We start from the raw sequence: 20,446 nt of genomic DNA, 5'->3' as shown, positions 1-20,446 counted from the left end.
CTCAAGGTCGCCAAAACAGCTGACTCACGCACCTTGCGTCCAGTTCGCATTAAAAATACCCCCCCCCAACCCCCAAAAAAGTGCTTGTGTGCGTGTGTCGAAAAGGCTGCTGTCACCTGCTAACTCCCTCGGCTCCCTACACACACACACACGCCTTAAAACTCAGTTTTAAAAGAAGGGGTGTGTGTGTGTGTGGAGGTTGAAGATGCGTGTCGGGCGGTGTCGTGGCCCGGTGTGAGCCGACACCTTCTCCCGGCCCCGAGGTCTGAACACCAGAAAAGAAACTCCGCGGTGGGGCAGGCCAGCCTCTTCCTCCTCTTCGTCACTCGTCAGCCAGCCCCCCCCCTGCACGCTGGAGAGAGGGGGGCAGCGGCGCCTTTAAGCGGGGAGGCTGGTGCGCGGCGCCGTCAGTCAGCCAGCGAGCCAGTCAGTGCGCGCCTCCGCCCGGCCCCAGCGAGCAGCGGGGATCGATACCTCAGAGCAGGGAGGGACGGGACGCTGAGCACCTTTCCAACCCCCCTGTCCTTGCAAGACAAGCGCGGCAGCAGCAGCAGCAGAAGCAGAAGCGCAGGAAGCGATAGGCGCTGCGTGGGGGTGGGAGACGGAAGAATCAGATAAGAAAATAAAATGGCAGACGCGAGTACGCAGTCCTCGCAGGTCTCCTCTTCTCACGGCGCCGGGGAGGGCTCGTCTCCTTCCTCCAAGTCGACGGGTAAGAGTCCCAGCGGGCAACCGGGGGGAGCGGAACCGAACCCGAGCCCGACAACAGCCCCTCCGCTCTGCCGGCGAGGGCGCCCGGGTGCCACCGAAGGGTGTTTTGCGCTGTTTTGTTTTTTGTATTTCGGAGCGTTTTTTTTTTGGTTCGGCGCGGCGCCGGCCCACTCGTGGAGACGGGCTGTGCCGTGGGAGGGCTGGAGTCGCGCGGGGGTGGGTGGTCACCGTGTCCCGAGATGTCACCCGCGGAGAAAGCGAGCCTGTCATTTCCACAGTGGGTGTGTGTGTGTTGGTGGGAGGGGGAGCAGGTCCTGACAGCGCAGGGAAAATAAAGCCCCTTTCGCATCGCACGGTGGAGGCGAAGCTTTAAGGAAACGACAGCAACGGCAGGGAAAGCTGCTGCTTCCACGCCGACGGCGCTGGTGAAGGACGGCGAGGTCGGTCGGTCGGTCGGTCTCCCTCCCTGGGGGGGCGACTCCCCGGTCACCCTCGGGGAGATGAGACACCGGGCAACGCGCTTCGGCCGTGCTGCCCCGTCCCCTGGGTTTCCAGGACAGGGTGGCGCAGATGTAGGGAGGGGTGGTGGTGGGTGGGGGGGGTTGTTTTTGGATTCTGTGAAGGTGGGGGGGGTGTTTTTTTCGGGGGGGTATGTAGGGCTGCGCACTGCGGAGGCTGAGCGGCGCAGGCGGGGCGGAGGCAGGCGGCGAGCGACCTCTTAAAGTCGCCGGCTCTGGCGCGCCGTTGTTGTCGGCCAAGACAGAAACCGCACCTCCAAAACCCGACAGAATAACCGCTAAAAAAAAACTCGCCGGTCCACCGTGGTGGTGGTGGTGGTGGTGGTTCTGGGGGTGGTGACGGGTGCAGCCCCCCCGTGTTTTGGTCTCCCTATTTAGGCGTCGACCTTTCTTTTTTTCAGCTCGTCAGTGAGATTTTATTCAGTGTCCAATCTCGCTGGTGTTTCTCTCCTTCTCGGGTCCGGCGCGTAGATCTTCAGAGCAAGAGCTCCTTTTTTAAAAAAAACAAAACAACAACAACAACAACAAAGAAAAAAAAACAGTTTCTTTCGTGCTTGTGCAAGATTATCCTCGAGTAGAGACCCCCCCCCAAATCCGTCCCCGGAACCGAACTGCCCAGTGTGGGGGGGGACGCCTGAAACCGAGCGGGACACTTATACCGGTCCGGGGGCCTTGACAAAATCACGCGAAAGCCCGGCGTGGCCCATCGACTCCCCGTGGGCCGATCAGAGTCTGGGCCCACGTGGGGGCCCGGCCTGGGGCGTCTGTGACGTTTAAAAGCTGCGTCATTGTTGGGTCTTGCTGCTGGGTGTGTTCAATGTCGCCTCTGTCCAGAGCCCTAGTCCCGAGTTCACTCGGGTTGTTTGTTTTTTGTAGTCTGTTGGGGAGTAGTGGGAGGGGGGTGTTTTCAAGAGAGCACGTTTTTTTTTAATTAAGAAGTTAAAGATGTTCTGTGAGGTGCCATACTTTCAGCTTGTGTGACATTTTGGCTTTCAAAAGGCCCCTGCCTATGGAGTGCTTAAATAATATCTTTTTTTTTTATTTGCAATGTTGGACCGAGAGTCTTCAGTCCAGGTTCTGGAGGACGGGTGTCTCGTTCCGGCTCGGCTCGTGGGTGGTCTCGTTGGGATTCTCCCAGCTCGTCAGGTGGTGCTGCTGCTGCTTTAGAGAGAGCCTGCAGGCACAGCGCCCCCTGCAGGGCCTGGGCAGAACAGCCCTGCTGTAGACACGCTTGGCCCTCCCCCGGGACCAGAACCGGGCGGCCTGGTGTTTCTGACCCATGGTCCGAGGGGGAGACCGGGTGGGGGCCTGTCGGGCCCGGTGGACAGGGCAGTGGGAGAGAGAGGGTCCCTTGAGCGTGTTGGGGTGGCTGGTCCCCCCCCAGGGACCGCCTGGCCCGGTGTTGATCGAGTTACGTCCTGGTCGTTGAAGAACCCAGTTGGTCTTGTGCTCCGGGCTGAGATCAGGCGGCAGGTTCAGTGAGCCCCAGTACCGAGCAGCTCCACTGCAAGAAATCGCAAAGGAGTAATTGGTTTAGCTGGGATCGGGTGGGGGCTCCCCGAATCTTGTGTACTGGGGGGACCCTGCGCGAACGCAGTTGGGTTTCTGGGGTTGTGGCTGCTCTCCGCCTCGCTCTGCTGTAACGGCCCCTTCTGGCTACTGGCTTTGTGACAGTTCCTTCCCTCCTCCTCCTCCTCCTCCCCCCAGCCCAAGTCACAAGACCGGCCTGAAGGAGAGCTGTCCGGAGTGTCTCGGATGCCATCCCGGTGCTTTGGCTGTCCGGTTGGACTGAGGTCCAGCTGGTGACGCAGTCTCCTCAGACGCTCCCTGACCCCCCCGCTCCCCCACCTCCACCCCTGATATTTAACCCTTTGCTGGCTCAGCACCTCTTCCCAGCCTTCAGAGGTGGGAGCGCCAGAGATCACAAATGAGAGAGAGAGAGAGAGAGAGAGAGAGAGAGTTTGGCTCATCTGCTTTGTTTGATGGATTGGTAGCTCGTTGATCCGGGGGTCTCCTGGAGACGCTGCTAGCGGGACCCCAGGGCTCCATCTTGGTCGTTGAAGGGGACTGTTCCAGACACCCGCCCCCCCTTTGTGTAAAGAAGCACCTCCTGCCTTCGGTCCGGAGCGAGCTACTGCTTTCGTTACTGTCCGCTCTCCTCTTGGGTGGGTCTTTGCTCTTGTCCTTAAGGGGGTTTTGAAGATCTGGGGGCGCGTCGTGCTCGTGATCGCTGTCCGAAACGAGAGCGATCGAGTGGCCTGGTGCTGTTTTTATTTATTCTCCCGGATCTCTGCATGCGGTTTTCAGTCTGGCTCGGGCCTGGAGTGAGTATGGGGCGTCACCTTGCCCTTATACTGCAGCCAAAATTGATCCTTGGCGGTAACAAACAGCCGTTCCTTAATGGGCTGGACGCATCATTTATAAAACGTAACAACCCTGTTAATGAAAATCTTCGCGATATCGTGTTCTTTAACTCTCTGCCTGTGGACCTTGAAGAGGCACTACTGGATCAGGGGTGACTGCAGAAACAGACCTGTGAGAGGAGTGAAGGAAGTGGCTGATCGGCCATTGGCAAGAGTCTGCGGGCTGAGGCATTGTGGGTCCGTGGTTCCGTCAGCGGCGACGGGTGATCAGGAACAGGTGGGATCTTTTCCGGACCCCTGCTCTGTCTCCGGCTGGAGCTCGGCTGGGAAGGGTGTGCCAAAATCCGGCAGGAGGAGTAGGTAGCAGAGGCTGGGCACGGATCCAGAGGGCGGATTCGTGAAGCAGGAGTTTGAGTTTTGTTTTGCTGTGGGCAGAGGTTTGATGTCTTCTGGTTTTTGATCCTGTCTTAAGTTGTCGATTAAAACTTTTACCCCCTATTTGAGTGAGACGTGTATAGCGTGTTTCTTGAGGGTCCGTTTAATAATAATAATAATAATAATTGCTTACACTTATATAGCGCTTTTCTGGACACTCCACTCAAAGCGTTGGCGTCCCGGCTGTGTCAGAAACCCGTCTGGCTGGTCCCTCCAGCAGTGGCGGGGCGAGCCGACGCCCTCGGGCGACGAGACGTCTGCGGCGCCACTTTCTCGGCATTCCCATGACGTTTGCGGAGAGGAGATTAGCATCCCGCCCCCCCCCACACCTCCCTGAGAGAGTGGGGGGGGGGGGGGCACGAGTGCAGAGGACTGCTGTCTCCCCTGAAAGCTCGGGTGGGCAGAAACCAGAGGCACCTGCAAGGAGCCTAGTCTGTGACCCTTGACCCAGGAAGTGATCATGGCCTTCTTCCTCCACCTCTGTAAGGCTCCTGGCCTGCCCCCCAGGTGGTGTTGGTTCTGTAGGTGCCCTCTGTGAAGTGTCGCGTGCATGCCCGCGTCGGGACAGCAGGTGAGGCGTTAATTGTTTAATTGAGCCCAGCTGGCTGTGTTTGGGGTGGGCTGGATGGGGAGGGTGGAGGGGGTCTGTGTTGCTGCTGGAGGGAAGATTCTCATCCTTCTGTCCTTCTTATTTTTCCAGATTCCTTTCTTTCCTCTTCTTCGCCTGTATCTCTCATTCAGTCTTCTCAAGGCAAGTGTCTGGTTCTTTTAATGCTGAGCCCTGCTGTCTCCTCTCCTCCTGTCCCCCTCTCTCTCTCTCCCATCTCGGTCCTTCTCTCCTCTCCTCTCCCCCTGTCCGTCTCTCTCTCTCTCCCTCTCTCTCTCTCCTCTCCCCCCTCCTTTCCCTCTCTCTCTCTCCTCTCCTCTCCCCCTGTCTCTCTCTCTCTCTCGTGCTGCTGCTGCTGCTGCGCTGGGCTGCTGCATCTTCTTGCTTCTTCCCTTTCCTGGGGGTCACCCCCCCCCCCCCCCTGGATTTTCAACAGGGGCTGCAAAAGACCCACCCACCCACACCCACACCCACACGGACACCTCCCACAGCACCCCCGCTCGGGTTCCATCTGCTGCTGTCCGCTTAAGCGCCTGAGCGCCCGGTCCAGTAAACCCCCCCCCCCCCCCCCCCCAAGATCCGAGTCTGCCCACTTCAGGTCGGAATGATTCGGCTCCTCCGGTCAGCTCCTAACGATGTCGCTCGGCTCGTTAGAGGCCTGGGAAACCCAGGTGTCCTGGGCCGGGCCCAGTTGGGATTCCCGCTCACAAGGCCCCGCTAGATTTTGTGCAGAGACGCACCGTGACTTTTATGAGCCTGTTAATGACGAGGCTGGAGCTCTCCCAGCCTTGTAAGTACCAGACCCCCCCCCATCGTGAAGGGAGGGCTCAACGCGCCCGCCGGAGACTCCCGGGAGAAAGCTCGTGTTCCCCCAGTAATTCGGATCTGCTCCCGTCGAAAGGAGCCTTTATCTTTCCGATGCCTCCTGTGATCGGCGGAGCGGCGGTGCAGATATTCCTGGCCCCTCTTGCTGAAGAGCCCGGGTTCCGGGTCGAAGGCTGGCTTTAAAAGGGGGGCAGCGGCTCATCTGTCCCCTCCAGGCCCTGTGCAGCTCGTACTGCTGCTGGACCGATGGGTCTTGTAGCCATTCGCGCGGAGCAGCAAAGCTCTCTGTTGGGGTGCCGGGGGGGGCTTCCTGTCGAACAGGGAACGACCTCCAGAGCAAAGGGCAGGCCGCTCTTTGGGCTCTGTGGCTGTCGGGAGTCACTGAGCCCTGTTTCTGACTCCCAAGCTGTGAGGTTTCGTCAAGTCGCTCGGGGGGGACAGGGGAGGTCGGGGTACACTTAACGAGCTGGGTTGGGTGGGGGGCAGGGGGAGGCTTTGGATGCGAGCAAGGGATCGCGAAAGGGTGCGGTGTTCCCCATGTGCGTGCCAGCGTCCCGATTTTCACCACCCCCACCCCCACCCCCGCCCAGTGTCGCCCTCTCCAGGTGTGTTTTGCAGCCCGGTTCTGAAAAGTCCAGCCGCTTCCCGAACGTGCGCGGACGCCCCTCGGGGCTCCGCGCCCCGCCACGCGGCGGGTGGGGGCTCGGCCCGGGCGATGGCTGCCTGCCTGGCCCGTTCGAATTGGCTTTGCATGTCATCTCTTCCCTCTGTTGTGCCCCCTCGCCCCCACCCCCAAAAGCTTTTTCTTTTTTTTTTTTTTGGTTCACCATTCTGCCCTTGTTAGACCCCTCCCAGGGAGTGCAGGCTCACTTCCACTCTCCGCTCCTGGTCTGTGTTGAAATATAGCGCCCTGCAGCACTGCGAGAAAGATCCTTCTTCTCCCAGAGGGGCAGTTGGAGCCTAAAGGGAAGGCCAGGAAAGTGATGGGGGTGGAGGAGAGTGTTTTGGTAGCTGGTATTCAGAGCTGAGGAGCCGAAAAGCATCAATCCTGCGTCTATGTTTGTGTCCTGATGACTTTAAGGAACAGGTTGAGGTCTTTCCGGTTTTTCCCAGAATCCGTGTCGTTGGCGCTGTTGTTGGGCTGACCTTTGACCTTTCACCTCTGTCTGGCACTGGGGGAGGAAGGGGGTGAGGTGGGGGTCAGGCAGGAGTGCGTCTTGCCAGGGACTTGGTTGGAAGTGGCACGCTCTGTATGCGGGGCCGACCTGTTTTCCGTTCCCTGGGGAAACGAGGCCATTGTACGGCGGGTTCCACCCATCTTCTCAGACCGTTATGAGAGCAGGCAGTGCAAAGGTGGGGAACCTTTGGCCCTTTCCCGCGAGGTGGGGGTTGTGAGAGAAATAAGGGGGGATAATCCCGGAGAGAGAAAAGGGGGTGTGCGGAAGGGGATTGCTGGTTAAAAAAACGAGGACTGCTTCCCCGTTAACCGTTCTGTCTGGGACTAAGATATAGTCGTCCCTGCGTCTCAGACGGCCCCTTCGTCGGATCTGGGGTGCGCGTTCGGGTTATGGGCTGAGGAGGCCAATCCCGTGACGGTGTCTTCTGTAAAAACAAAAACAAAAAACCCTCAAATTTCGGGTTTAGATTTTGTGTCATGAAGCGGAGACGGGACCACGTGACCTGCAGGCCACTAGCCTTGTTTCTGAAGAGGATCGGGGGTATGGGACAGTCTGGGGATCGGGGGTATGGGACAGTCTGGGGCGCGGGGGGGATCGGGGGTATGGGACAGTCTGGGGATCGGGAGTATGGGACAGTCTGGGGATCGGGGGTGTGGGACAGTCTGGGGCGCGGGGGGGATCGGGGGTATGGGACAGTCTGGGGCGCGGGGGGGATCGGGGGTATGGGACAGTCTGGGGATCGGGGGTATGGGACAGTCCGGGGATCGGGGGTGTGGGACAGTCCGGGGATCAGGGGGTATGGGACAGTCTGGGGATCGGGGGTGTGGGACAGTCTGGGGATCGGGGGTATGGGACAGTCTGGGGATCGGGGGTGTGGGACAGTCTGGGGATCGGGGGTGTGGGACAGTCCGGGGCGCGGGGGGGATCGGGGGTATGGGACAGTCTGGGGATCGGGGGTATGGGACAGTCCGGGGATCAGGGGGGATCGGGGGTATGGGACAGTCCGGGGATCAGGGGGGATCGGGGGTATGGGACAGGCTGGGGATCGGGGGTATGGGACAGTCTGGGGATCAGGGGGGATCGGGGGTATGGGACAGTCTGGGGATCGGGGGTATGGGACAGTCCGGGGCGCGGGGGGGATCGGGGGTATGGGACAGTCCGGGGATTGGGGGTATGGCACAGTCTGGGGATCAGGGGGGATCGGGGGTATGGGACAGTCCGGGGATTGGGGGTATGGGACAGTCTGGGGATCAGGGGGGATCGGGGGTATGGGACAGTCTGGGGATCGGGGGTATGGGACAGTCCGGGGCGCGGGGGGGATCGGGGGTATGGGACAGTCCGGGGATCGGGGGGATCGGGGGTGTGGGACAGTCTGGGGATCGGGGGTGTGGGACAGTCTGGGGCGTGGGGGGGATCGGGGGTATGGGACAGTCTGGGGATCGGGGGTATGGGACAGTCCGGGGCGCGGGGGGGATCGGGGCTATGGGATAGTCCCAGGTGGTGAAAGATGGATCAGTCCTAATCGGGTGGGTTTCGGCTTTTTTAGTTCGGTGCAGAAACCGAACGCCGTCCTGTCCACACACACCTGATTCTGCTTTCTGTTTTGTTTGCGTTGCCGTATCGAGCCACACACTCTTGATGGGCAACAGCCCCTCCACCCACCCCTCTCCTCCCGACCCCGACCCCTTGCTGCCCCGTTCTGGGAGCGCGAGCTGCCGTTCCATGCATGTCTTGAGCTTGAGCTGAGGTGGAGCAAACTGTGCGTGTGTGCGTGCGTGCAGGCGTGCCGCGCGCTGTGGCTGGGCGGGGAGACCTGCTGCTTCTCTCCGAGCACGGCATGTGCGCTGTCCTGTCGATCCGGTCGTGCGCGGAGTCGCCTGGTCCCTCTTGTAGCCCCTTCAGAGCTCGGAGGGCAGGCGAGAGGGGTTTTGGAAGAAAAGGTTGTTTATCTCCGGGACCCCATGAGGGCAGGAAGGTGAGAGAGAGAGTCCTGTCCTGTCCTGGCCAGGGAGTGCTGAGACAGGTTTTCAGCTCCTCCACTAGTGGGCCATACCAGGGCAATTGTCCCTCCCCAATATTTTAGCTCCTCCCCCTACATAGCCAGTTCAGACCAATTGCCCCTCCCCAATATTGTAGCTCCTCCCCCTACGTAGCCAATGCAGGCCAATCATCCCTCCCCAATGTTCTAAGCCCCTCCCCCTTGAGCTGGATGAGACCAATTGCCCCTCCCCAATATATTAGCCACTCCCGCTAGGAAGCCTGAATAGACCAGTCCCCCTTGGCTGAGGTTGTTAGCTCCTCCCACCATGACGATGGAGCAGACCAGTGCCTGACTGGATGGAGACCGACCCCCCCCCCCGAAAGCACAGATCCTGGGTTGGAGCCTCTCGGGGTACGAATATTTGCTTTTCTTCCTGAACCCCATCGCCTGCTCTTCAGGTTGCTCTCGACCGAGGGCTTCACCTTTGAAAAGGCGAGAGCAGGAGAGGGGCACCCTGTTAACTTGGAGTGATTTTGTTTTATTTTTTTTCCTCGTTCGATTCCTTGCTTGCCTCTGAAGTAGAGTGGGCGCGCTGCTCGAACCGTCGATCGGACTAACCAATGACTCACTGTTTGATACTCGCCGTGCTGGCTTACAGGAAGCATGATGATGGTGGAGGGGGGAGGGGAAGCATTTTAGCGTCGCACGTGGCTCGGAAGCTTTGTGCATGTGGGAGCACGTGCGACCCTACTGCTCCGCCCCCCCGCCAGCCCAGTCCCCAGGCGTTCCTGCTGGAGAACTTGGAACAGTCCCGTACCCGTGCCCTGTTGGGTGGAGCAAGTGAGAAATTGAACCAGGAAAAAAAAAAAACATGGCCCGGATGGCGCAAAATCCCGGATCGGATCGGATCCCCTCTCTAGGACTACAAGTGAGGACCGGGGGTGTCGACGTTCAGGGACGCCTGGGGGTGAATGTAGGTTGACGGTCCCCTCCTCTTTCTCCCCCTCCCTGCCCCGACCCCACCGAAACGGACGCAGCTGGGAGCAGGATGGAGGGTCCCCACCTGTCTCCGGAAAGAGTGGCCACCTCCTGCGCCCCAGTTGCTTTTGGGGGGCAGGGCCCCCCCAGTTATGCGCAAGGGCCACCTCAAAGCGCGGGTGACCAGGAGCCGAAAATGGGAACCCCAGGAGCCGCCGCTGACCCCGTCGCCCCGATAATGGGCCGCCCCGCGGGGGCGATCTGTGCCCCCAGCCCCCCCAGCGAGGATCTGTCCCCCGGGGGTCAGAAGGTCTCGGGGGCCGTCCCGGGACAGCTGGGGGACCCCGACGCCTGGGCCGACGGGGGTTTCCTCCACTTCCAGGAGCGCCACTACGACAAGTCGCCCACCGACGCCCCGGAATCCTGCTCCCCCTCCCAGGGGGGGCCACCCTCGCCCGACCCGGGCTCCCCCGAGTCCCCCTTCGAGGTCCTGGGGGACACGCGGCGGGGCGGGGGCTTCGGCCGCGAGCCGGAAGAGGACTCCCACCCGCCGCCCGGCCCCGAGACCGGGGGGCCTGCAGCGAAGGACACGGGGGGCTCCGGGGGGCCCGGCCCCCTGACGGGCCTGCAGAAGGACGCCCCCGCAGGAGCGGGAGAGGAGCCGGACCTCGACCTCCGCTTCCTGCCCACCGCCTACATCTGGGACCGGCCCGGGAGACCCGAAGAGCCTTCCGACCCGGACCGCCCTCCCTCGCCCTCCCTCCCCCCCTCCTCCTCCTCCTCTCCTCCTCCTCCTCGCCCCCCGCGGAGCCGGCCCCCTGGGAGGAGGCCCCGGAGGGGGACAGCTCGGGGGAGTCGGACGACACCGTGATCGAGGAGGCCACCCCCGCGGCGGGGCCGGTCTCCGTCGCCCGGGTCCCCGTTCCCGCGGAGATGGCCCGCGAGCCGCTGAGGCTGGGCAAGCTGATCCTGGTGCCCGTCATCAACGTGATCGAAACGGAGGAGGACGCCATTCCGGAGGAGGAGGAGGAGGAGGAGGAGGAAGGCGGCTACGAGATTGTCGGAGTCCCGCTGGAAGAGGAGCGGAAGAGCGTCAGCCCCGAACCCGGAGCGGCCGGACCTGTGACCGGCAGCCCCCCTGGTCCTCGAGAGAGCCCCCTGTGGAACAGCCTGTCATGGCCGCCTCCCGTTCCCAGGACTCTCCGGCCGTGGCGGATCCCCATCCCCTGCCCGCCCGCAGCATTCCCGAGGGTCCCGAGGGGGCTGGACCGGCCAGTCCGATGCCCGCCCCGGATCTGAAGGGCGAGCCCCCTGCGGGGCAGCCTCCCCTCGTCCCGGTCTCCCGCCGGGACGGGAAGACCGGAATCCCGCTGGCCCCGGGAGGAGGTCGGACCCGGAGAAGACGCCCGGCGGCCCGCGGGCCCTGAATCGGGAGTCGGCGACACGGAAACCCCCTGGACCCGGGAGACGCCGGGAGGGCCGGAGCTGCCGACCCGGAAGTCCCCCTCCCAAGCCGGTCCGGAGGAGCAGGCCGGGCTGCCGGGTTCCCCGGAGGGGTGGGACTGGCCGGAGCCCGCCGCCGGCGGCGTTCCCGAGCCCCTGGCCGGTCAGCCGGCGCCCCGGGATTATCCCGGAGACCCGTTCTCTCGCACCCAGGACCGCCCCCCCGCGGAGCTGCCCCGGTTCCAGCAGGGCGGAGGGGCCCCTCTTCCGGGTCCCCCGGAGGAGGAGGAGGAGGAAGAGGAGGAGGAGACCCGCGGGATCCCGGCCAGCCCAGCCGGAGCGGAGCCCCTTGCGGGGGGGATGGAGGAGGAGCCCCAGCCCGGAGAGGGCTCCCCGGAGCCCCTCAGCGACCCCGAGAGCCTGGAGCCGGAGTGCTCGGTGTCGGCCGCCACCGACAGCTTCGTGGAGTTCATGAAGGAGTGCCTGAAGTCGCGGCGCGACGAGGGGCCGGAGGAGGCCCCGGCGGGGGCCCCCGCGCCGGCCCCCCCGGCCCCCCCGCCGGCCGCGCTGCTGGACCTGGAGCAGGAGCGCCTGACCATCCGGGCCCTGAAGGAGCTGGGCGGCGCCGGCCCGCAGGAAGCTCCGCCCGCGTGGGGGGAGACCGGGGGGGCAGCCCCGCCTCCTCCTCCTCCTCCTCTTCCTCCCCCTCCTCTTCCTCTTCTGCTTTCGGAGCCCCAAGAGGGCGCCGCTCCAGCCCCGGCCGGGGAGCCGGTGGGGGCCCAGGCGGGGGCCCAGGCGGGGGCGGCGGCCTCGGCGCAGCTCGCAGGGCATGTGTTGGCGCCGTTACTAACCCGTGTGCCAGGTAACGTGCCTCTTCCTCCTCCTCCTCCTCCTCCTCCTCGGCTGCTCCAGCCCGCCTCTCGCTTGCCCTCTGCGCTTGCTTTGCACCCCCCCTGTCCCACCCCGTCCGCACGGCGCCTCCCGCAGGCGGGGTGTGGGCGCTCGGCGCCTCCGGAGTCCAGAAAGTGGGTTCCCCCTCGCTGGCTCCCCGTCCCTCGGGATTCTTTCATGAGGCCAGTTCAGTTCGTTTGGCTCCTTTAAGGCTTTAATTAGGCCTCCGAGCGATCGGGGGGGAGGGGGTGGAGCCTGTCGGGCGCAGGACAAGCCCCCTGTCCTGCCCCCCCCCCCGGCTTGCTTGGGATTCTGGGAAACCGCAGTCTGACCTGGACCCCAGAAGATGCGAGGGTGGGGTGGGTTGTGTGGGGGCAGATCAGCCGCAGTGGAAATAATTGGGGTTTGGGGTTCGTGTAGGAGCGGGCGGCACCGGGAGGGCTGTCCGAGCCCCAGCGCCGTGGGATTCCGATCCATCCCTCTGGAATTCTGGAAGGGCCGGGGCGTTCCCTAGATCATTGTCTGTGTGACAACCCCCCACGCCACCCGCAGTGCCTGAGCGCTTTGAGAGGAGGGAGGAAAGGGAGTGGAATCTAATCCCAGCTTGTCCTTTTTCCCTGGAATGGGCGACCAGTCCTTGGCAGCATCCTCGATTCCCGATCTCGAGTCGGAGGCCAAGTCCCCCCCTCCCGCCTCTTCCTCGTCTCCCTCCCAGAGCAGCACAGACGGACCTGGGCGGCCCGGCCCGGCCCAGCTGACGTCTGTCTGTCTGTCTGTCTGTCCGGGGGTCAGGTTTCTGCCCGCAGCGTCGGCGCCCCAGCAGGGCTGGAAGAATCGGGGGGGGGGGAGGGGGGGTTGAATCCCGCTCCTGGGAAGCCGGGTTCGCTCCGGGTTTTCAAAGCAGCCCGCCTCTCGCCCTAAAGCAGCGCCTCGGCTCGTGGGCTGGTCACGTGCCCCTCCAGGAATAAGAGTGGGGTGGGGGGACGCGATATGGAGGGGTTGGGGAGGGGGGGGTCTGCATTATTCAGTTTGGATGTTCAGGGGAGTTTTCTTCAGGCAGGGAATTCCTGATCCTGGTCCTGGAGATCCAGACCCAGGTTTTTGTCCGGACCGAGCCGTACTCTGCAGTCGGACCCACGACCTCAGGGAGTAATCGGTCTCCTTCGGGCTGTTCTCATCCCGGGTCGCCAGTACCCTACCTACTCGCAGTGCCTTCGCCAAGTAAACGCGGGCGCTGTTCTGATACCATCGGTTCCTTTGTCTTGTGACCGAGACTGAAGAACCGGGTCGGTTCTCCCGTTCCAGCCCCGTCCGGGTCTGAATGGGTGAGAGAAAAGCAGTTTGAAAAAAAATCCAGAAGACATTTCTGATTGACACAGAGCTTGTTTGTGTGTGTGTGTGTAGAGGAGACAGCCCTCCCTGTTGGATCTGGCACGTATCTGTATAGCGCCTTGCGTGACTTCGCAAAGCCCCAGAGGGAGAAAAGTGGCCGTGTTTTAAAAAATGATTTTTTTCCTTTTGAAATGGCGATGGGCGGGGGGGTTTCCTCTGCGCCCCCCTGAGAGGTTCGGGCAGTGCTCACTGGTCTCTGGACTTCTGTGTATCGCAGTGTTGGGGAAGAGATCCCGGATCCAGTCCATTAGAAGCTTCTCTTGCGAACGGAGAACAGGCGCGCCCCCAGACCAGATCTGAGAAGCGGGGCGCCGCGGCAGGTTTCGTATCTGGGACACTGCAGGAATGGCCGGCGTCCAGGGAGGGAGAAATGGGATGGATTGGAGACAGAGGCTCTGGTCTCTTCGGAGGGGGGGGGGAATGCTGGGATAGAACCAGACCCCTGCAGCACGGGGCTGGGAAACCCCATGCGGCAAGGTAGACTTAGAGACATAGAGGGCTTTCGCATCCTCGGGCTTCTCTCTATAGTAGCTGCCATCTTGGTCAGGGATTTTTTTTTGACCTGGTACTTTTTACCACCTGTAACAACCTGACCCCGTTACCTGGTAAATAATGGACAGTTTTGTTTTGGTGTGGCAGTTGGCCTCTTGTCAATAATTCTGTCATGTTCTGGGATTCAGAACGAGGCAGCGAGACTTCCTGTGACACTGTGAACAAGCAGGCTTGTGAATCCAGCTCTTCTCATCCAGTAGAAATACTGCTCTCCTCTCCCAGACGGTTTCACTGACAAATACTGCTCTGATCTCCGTGTACTCGAGTTGGTGAGGTTGAGGCTGCGCCCGCAGGGCAGGGTGCCAGCCTGCCCTGCGGCCGGGGGGCGGGGGTCAGAGAGATCTGGTTCCGCGGCTTGGCGGCTTGGCGTTTTGGACGCCGGCCCAGGCTGCTGCCTCTGCATCACAACACAGAGACGTGCTGTGTGGCCGAGATTAAAGCTCTCTCTGTGAATTCCCCGCAGGGGGGGCAGGAGGGGGGGGGGGTGTTAACTGGCTCTGTGCGATCCGGAACCGAGCCCGGGCAGCTCCTCCGCTGTCGCAGGGAAATCGGATCGGACCCTCTGTGAGGACGCGGCCTGCCCATCCTTGGAGAAGCCCTGTGGGCCAGAGCTAGCGTGAGCCAACTGTAGCCCCCCCCTTCTTCCTCCTGGCCTGCGGCGCTGCCACCGGCCTGTCCGGGTGTGGCTGCAGCGCCCCCCGCTGGCGAGGGATGGTAGCGCAGGGAGGGGGTGTTGTACTATCAGGAGCTGCGATTCCTCGGCGCCGTGCCACGCCTTTTAAACTCCGCGAGAATCCGGCGCGTCCCTGCCGGAGCACACACCCCAACGCCCCCTGGTGGCGGTTCCTTCGGAGACGGCAGGCAGCGAGAGTAGATCTTCTGGGAGAAGATCCACGCCGACAGGGAGGGTGTGTGCGTGTGTGCGTGGGTGGGAAGGGAACATGCAGACTCCCCCCAGGGAGGTGCGCTCTTGCCGGGTCATGGCGATGCGCGCGGGCTGCGTCCCGAGCAGCGGCCTGCGTTCTCACCCCACCCCCCCCCCTCTCTCTCTCTGCCCCCCCCCCCTCCCCCTGCCCAGTGCGGGACCTGGTGTACTGGCGCGACCCCAAGAAGACGGGCGTGGCGTTCGGCGCCTCCCTGCTGCTGCTGCTCTCGCTGGCGGCCTTCAGCGTGATCAGCGTGGCGTCCTACCTGCTGCTGGCGCTGCTGTGCGTCACCATCGCCTTCCGGGTCTACAAGTCCGTCATCCAGGCCGTGCAGAAGTCCGGCGAGGGGCACCCCTTCAAGTGAGGCCCGGGGGGGGGCGGAACCCGCTGATGAGGGTTGATCTGTGGAGTGGTAGGGGGGGGGCGGGGAGTCCCACCTTCGGGGTTGTTGGATCCCCAAGTTCAAAATGGGACAGTGTTAGAGAGTGCGCCTTTTATTTTGGGATATTTCTCTCTCCGTGTCTCTGTCTCTCTGTCCTTTCCCGGTCGTTTTCATCCCTGCTCCTGCGGTGCAGTCAGGATGAGACCTCTCTCCCTCTCTCTCCCCAGGGCCTACATGGATCAGGACGTCAGCGTGTCCCCAGAGACGTTCCGCAAGTACGTGGACGCCGCCGTGTCCCACGTCAACGCCGCCGTGAAGCAGCTGAGCCGGCTCTTCCTGGTGGAGGACCTGGTGGACTCCCTCAAGGTGCGTCCGAGACGGGGTGTCGGCGACTTCCGCGTCTTCCCGGAGAGCAGATTTTAGGGTGACCTGTAAGGCAGAGGGGTCAGAGACCCCAGATCTTCACTGTCTCAATTCCATCTGTCCTCTTGGCTGAGGTCCCAGTCCCCTGTTTGACCTCCTCTCTGTTAAAGACTAAAGCTGCTGGGATCCGGATAAGTCGGATTCAGTTTCCTCCTGGCTGTGCCGGACAGGCCTGGGAGAACATGGCCCTTGTGCAGCCCCTCTTCCGGGACTGGAGTGTCTGTGGGTGGCGGGATCGGGAATCAGGAGGGTTGAGTGGGTGCTGGAAGCTGGCGGGGGCCGTGGACCGGGCCGCTGACCCCCATCTTTGTTTGTTTGTTTTTTTTTGCGGGCAGCTGGCGGTGCTGATGTGGCTGATGACCTACGTGGGTGCAGTTTTCAATGGCATCACCCTGCTGATCATGGGTAGGTCAGTGTGTGTGTCCCGTGACGGACTGGCGTCCAGTCCAGTCCAGGGTGAGTGTGTGTGTGTCCCGTGACGGACTGGCGTCCAGTCCAGTCCAGGGTGAGTGTGTGTGTGTCCCGTGACGGACTGGCGTCCAGTCCAGTCCAGGGTGAGTGTGTGTGTGTCCCGTGACGGACTGGCGTCCAGTCCAGTCCAGGGTGAGTGTGTGTGTGTCCTGTGAAGGACTGGCGTCCAGTCCAGGGTGAGTGTGTGTGTGTCCTGTGAAGGACTGGCGTCCAGTCCAGGGTGAGTGAGTGTGTGTGTGTCCTGTGACGGACTGGCGTCCAGTCCAGGGTGAGTGTGTGTGTGTGTGTCCTGTGATGGACTGGCGTCCAGTCCAGGGTGAGTGTGTGTGTGTGTCCTGTGACGGACTGGCGTCCAGTCCAGGGTGAGTGAGTGTGTGTGTGTCCTGTGACGGACTGGCGTCCAGTCCAGGGTGAGTGAGTGTGTGTGTGTGTCCCGTGACGGACTGGCGTCCAGTCCAGGGTGAGTGAGTGTGTGTGTGTGTCCCGTGACGGACTGGCGTCCAGTCCAGGGTGAGTGAGTGTGTGTGTGTGTCCCGTGACGGACTGGCGTCCAGTCCAGGGTGAGTGAGTGTGTGTGTGTGTCCCGTGACGGACTGGCGTCCAGTCCAGGGTGAGTGAGTGTGTGTGTGTGTCCCGTGACGGACTGGCGTCCAGTCCAGTCCAGGGTGAGTGAGTGTGTGTGTGTGTCCCGTGACGGACTGGCGTCCAGTCCAGTCCAGGGTGAGTGAGTGTGTGTCCCGTGACGGACTGGCGTCCAGTCCAGGGTGTACCCTGTGCCGGGTCTGTCCCGGGAGAATCCCTCCCCATCTCTAACCCCTGTTTCCTGTCTCCCTGTAGCTGACATCCTGGTCTTCAGCGTTCCTGTATTCTACGAGAAATACCAGGTAAGAGTCCGGCACGGGCTGGTGGGGGGGACTGGGGGGAGCTGGTGCCATCATGAGACCCCTTTTCATTCAGCAGAGCAGCCAGGCTCATCTCTCTCTCTCTCTGCCTTCAGTCCCAGATCGATCACTACGTGGGCATTGTACGAGACCAGGTCAAAGCGACAGTGTCCAAGTGAGTATAACCTCCGACCCCTGGCCTCCCGCCCAGCCCGACGGCTAGACTGGACGAGAACTGGGAGGAAGATGTGAAATTGGCCCAGTTAGCTGGTTTAGCTCAAGAGCTGAATTGCAATGAAGATCTGTAGACACGCTGACTGGCCAGGACTGGACACTGGACAGCCCTGCTCTAGACTCGCTGACCCTCCAGGACTGGACACTGGACAGCCCTGCTCTAGACGCTGACTGTCCAGGACTGGACACTGGACAGCCCTGTTCTAGACAAGCTGACCCTTCAGGACTGGACACTGGACAGCCCTGCTCTAGACACGCTGACCGGCCAGGACTGGACACTGGACAGCCCTGCTCTAGACACGCTGACTGTCCAGGACCAGGACTGGACAGCCCTGCTCTAGACACGCTGACCGGCCAGGACTGGACACTGGACAGCCCTGCTTTAGACTCGCTGACCCTCCAGGACTGGACACTGGACAGCCCTGCTTTAGACACGCTGACCATCTAGGACTGTACTAGACACGCTGACCCTCCAGGACCTTGAGTGGACAGCCCTGTACTAGGGACACCAGGATAATGGGTAGGGATCCGCTGGAAATCGGGAATGACAAAAAGGGAACTCCAGGAACTGGGGTGGGGCTGGGATTAATCCCAGCTCCGCTGTGGGACAGCGCCCCCCTGTCTTCAGCTGGAGCCGCCTGGCCCCGCCCCTAGGTGGCGCCCCGCCCCAGACGGCCGCCGTAACGCGTGTTGTTCTGTGCGCTTGTGTCTCCGCAGAGTCCAGGAGAAACTCCCGGGAGCAGCCAAGCACAAGGCTGAATAACGCCCTCTTCCCACCCCCACCCCCCCCCACTCCTATCCCCCATCTCAACCCCCTCCCCTTCTCCTCCCCCCCCCCCCCCCCCCCATCTGCACTGAAACCAGCTCCTCCAGGCTGCTTCGTCCTCGATTGTCGGCCGCGGGCGCGCCGGCGGGGCTCGGCTCGGGCGACGCCACCCCCGCGCCGTTCCGTTTTCCTGTTTTGTGTTTTGTGTTCGTGTCATTTGGTCTTGTTTTGGTGCGCCCCTGCGCCGCCAACCGAAATCCGCCCGCCTCGCCTCGCCTCGGTCCCTTGTAGCCCCGCGGACTTGCCCTTATCGCCGGGCGGGACGAGTTCTGGGGTGTTGGGGGGCTCTCCCCTCTCGGCAGCGGAGTTCCCTCTCCGAATGAAAGGAGAGAGGGGGGGGACACGAGCCGTTCGGGACAGGGTGTTCAGAATGGGTTTTTCGGGGGGGGGGAAGCGTTTTGTTTTGTCTTGGGGTACGGGGGGCGTTTCTGAAGCGTCCTCGCGGGGTTTTGCTCCTGTCCTCTGATGGAGGGAGGGAGGGGGGCGCCGGGGGGGACCTGACCTGCAGCCGACGAGGGAGTTTTGGGGTCGGGAAACACGGGGACAAAACGTTGGGGTGGGAAAAAAAAAGACGCACAAGAGGAGAACCTTTCGGGTGCAGGTCCGGCACCGAGGGTGGAGAGCCCCGACTTTTTTTTTTGATGTTTGTCGTCACTTGACGCGCCCCGTCTGTAAGCACTGAGCGTGTGGTAGGAGAGCGGGGGGGACTCGAGTCGCCCCCCCTCCCCGGTTTTTTTGTACAGGGGGTGTGTTTTCGGGGCGTGACGCCCGGCGAGACCGTTTTGGTTTTTTTCTCTCTGCGATGAGAAGTAGCCCCGAGTACGGGCCTCTCCCTGCGGGGCGGCGCTGTCGTTCATTTCCCCGGGTTTCCACCCTTGTAGGCGAGGCTGCAGGGCGGGGGCGGGGAGAGGTTGGGGGTGGGGGCTGAGGCACAGCGCTGTGGTCTCGAACCCGCAACCCCCCACCCCCTCCTTCTGAGCCAGAGAAGGCGGTTTGCTCCCGTCTTGCCATCAGAGATGCGCACCCCCCCCCTTACACACACACACACGCCTTCGGGAGTATGCAGGCGCTCCGGCTTCGCTTGGTGGGGGGGGGAGGGAAAACTGCTGTCTTGCTTTCTGCAACGAGGGGCCCCTTCGCTCCGGTCCCCTTGGCTGCACACGCGTGCGACTCTACTGTAGGTCTCGAACCCGTGGCCACCCCCCCTCGGGGGGGAGAGAGCCCTCGGCGCCCCAGCAGGGGGCCACTGCGGGGCGGAACTCACCAGGGTGTTTGGCCTTCTATCCCAGGCGCGGATGGAGGGGGGCCGTCGTCCATTACCGTAGCAACAGAAGCTGCGCCCTCCGTCTCCAGGGCCGCGCCGCGCCAGAACTGCTGCCTCTATTCTGCCCGCCCGCCCGCCCGCTGAGCGCTTTCTCTTCCGGCTTCCGGCCGCCTGTGGCTTCGTTTTGAGATGTTCCGTTGTTGTTTTTTCTCTTCTCGACGGGAGGGAGGGAGGTTCGTCTGTGTGGCACCCCGGGCCGGACTTGTCTTTTCCCAGTTGGGTCCTTCCTGCTGGCTCCTGTGTGCGAGACTAACCCTCGAGCCGGGCGTTAGGCCCGGGCTGTAGCTCTCTCTGCGGATCTGCGGAAGCCGGGGCGAGGAAGGCCTTCCTGGTTCCTGTACTGACGTCAATGTGATATTAATAAAAATGTCATGAGGAAAAGCTCCTGGTGTGAGGCCTGTTCATGTGGGGGCGGGGCGATGATGTTATCCGCAGCCGAGGTGGACGTCCAGCTTTTCCCGGATCCCGGGCCTGCGAAGATGCAAGCGTTCCGGGATTGTTGGGGCGCCTCTGGCGGGAGCTGAGACCTCACGGGCTTGTGGGCTGGGGTTCCCCTTTGGGTCTAGATCCCTTGAGGATCCCCCTGTACTTCAATCAAACCCGTTCTCTGTACTAATAATCCTCACACTGCTCTAGCTCTCTCCTGGAGCCCCCAGTCGGAGCTCTGGACAGGTCGTGGGGATCCCCCCCCACCAGCACCTGTGTGCACCCCCACCTGGATGAAGGGCCAGTCCGCAGGTCACAGGTCATGGGGATCCCCTCCACCCCCAGCACCTGTGTGCACCCCCACCTGGATGATGCCCCAGTCCGTAGGTCACAGGTCAGGGGGATCCCCTCCACCCCCAGCAGTGTGTACCCCCGCCTGGATGAGGCGCCAGTCCGCTCCCCACACCCCAGCTCTCAGTGGGGAGGAGAGCAGAGTGATGGAGCCAGTTCAGAGAGGGGGGTTATCAGGAGGCCATGAGGGGTCAAGTCCAGCTGGACACTGGGAGATCCTTGTTCCAGCGCCTGCCTGCCTTTTCTGGCCCTGGGTTTCTGGCTAGTGCAGCGGTCAGTCGCTCTCCCGTCCACCTGTCGCCCCGGAGAGGGTCGTCACGGCAACTCA

General features: G+C 62.4%; 1 protein-coding gene across 1 annotated transcript; it reads left to right on the top strand.

The window, feature by feature from the left end:
- Positions 1-228: 228 nt before the first annotated feature.
- Positions 229-19,722, top strand: rtn3 (reticulon 3). The gene is given in 11 exon segments (XM_069180356.1): positions 229-712; positions 4,728-4,778; positions 9,656-10,377; positions 10,380-10,867; positions 10,898-11,901; positions 14,953-15,160; positions 15,410-15,548; positions 15,941-16,010; positions 16,914-16,960; positions 17,074-17,132; positions 17,909-19,722. Coding segments are annotated over 11 exon segments (2,919 nt in total). The 5' UTR covers positions 229-627; the 3' UTR covers positions 17,955-19,722.
- Positions 19,723-20,446: the final 724 nt, after the last annotated feature.

Source organism: Lepisosteus oculatus, chromosome 18 (genome assembly GCF_040954835.1).
Source record: "Lepisosteus oculatus isolate fLepOcu1 chromosome 18, fLepOcu1.hap2, whole genome shotgun sequence".
In the NCBI taxonomy this organism is placed as follows: Eukaryota; Metazoa; Chordata; class Actinopteri; order Semionotiformes; family Lepisosteidae; genus Lepisosteus; species Lepisosteus oculatus.
Note: the sequence above shows the minus strand (reverse complement) of the source record. Positions and strands in the feature narration are given on the sequence as shown.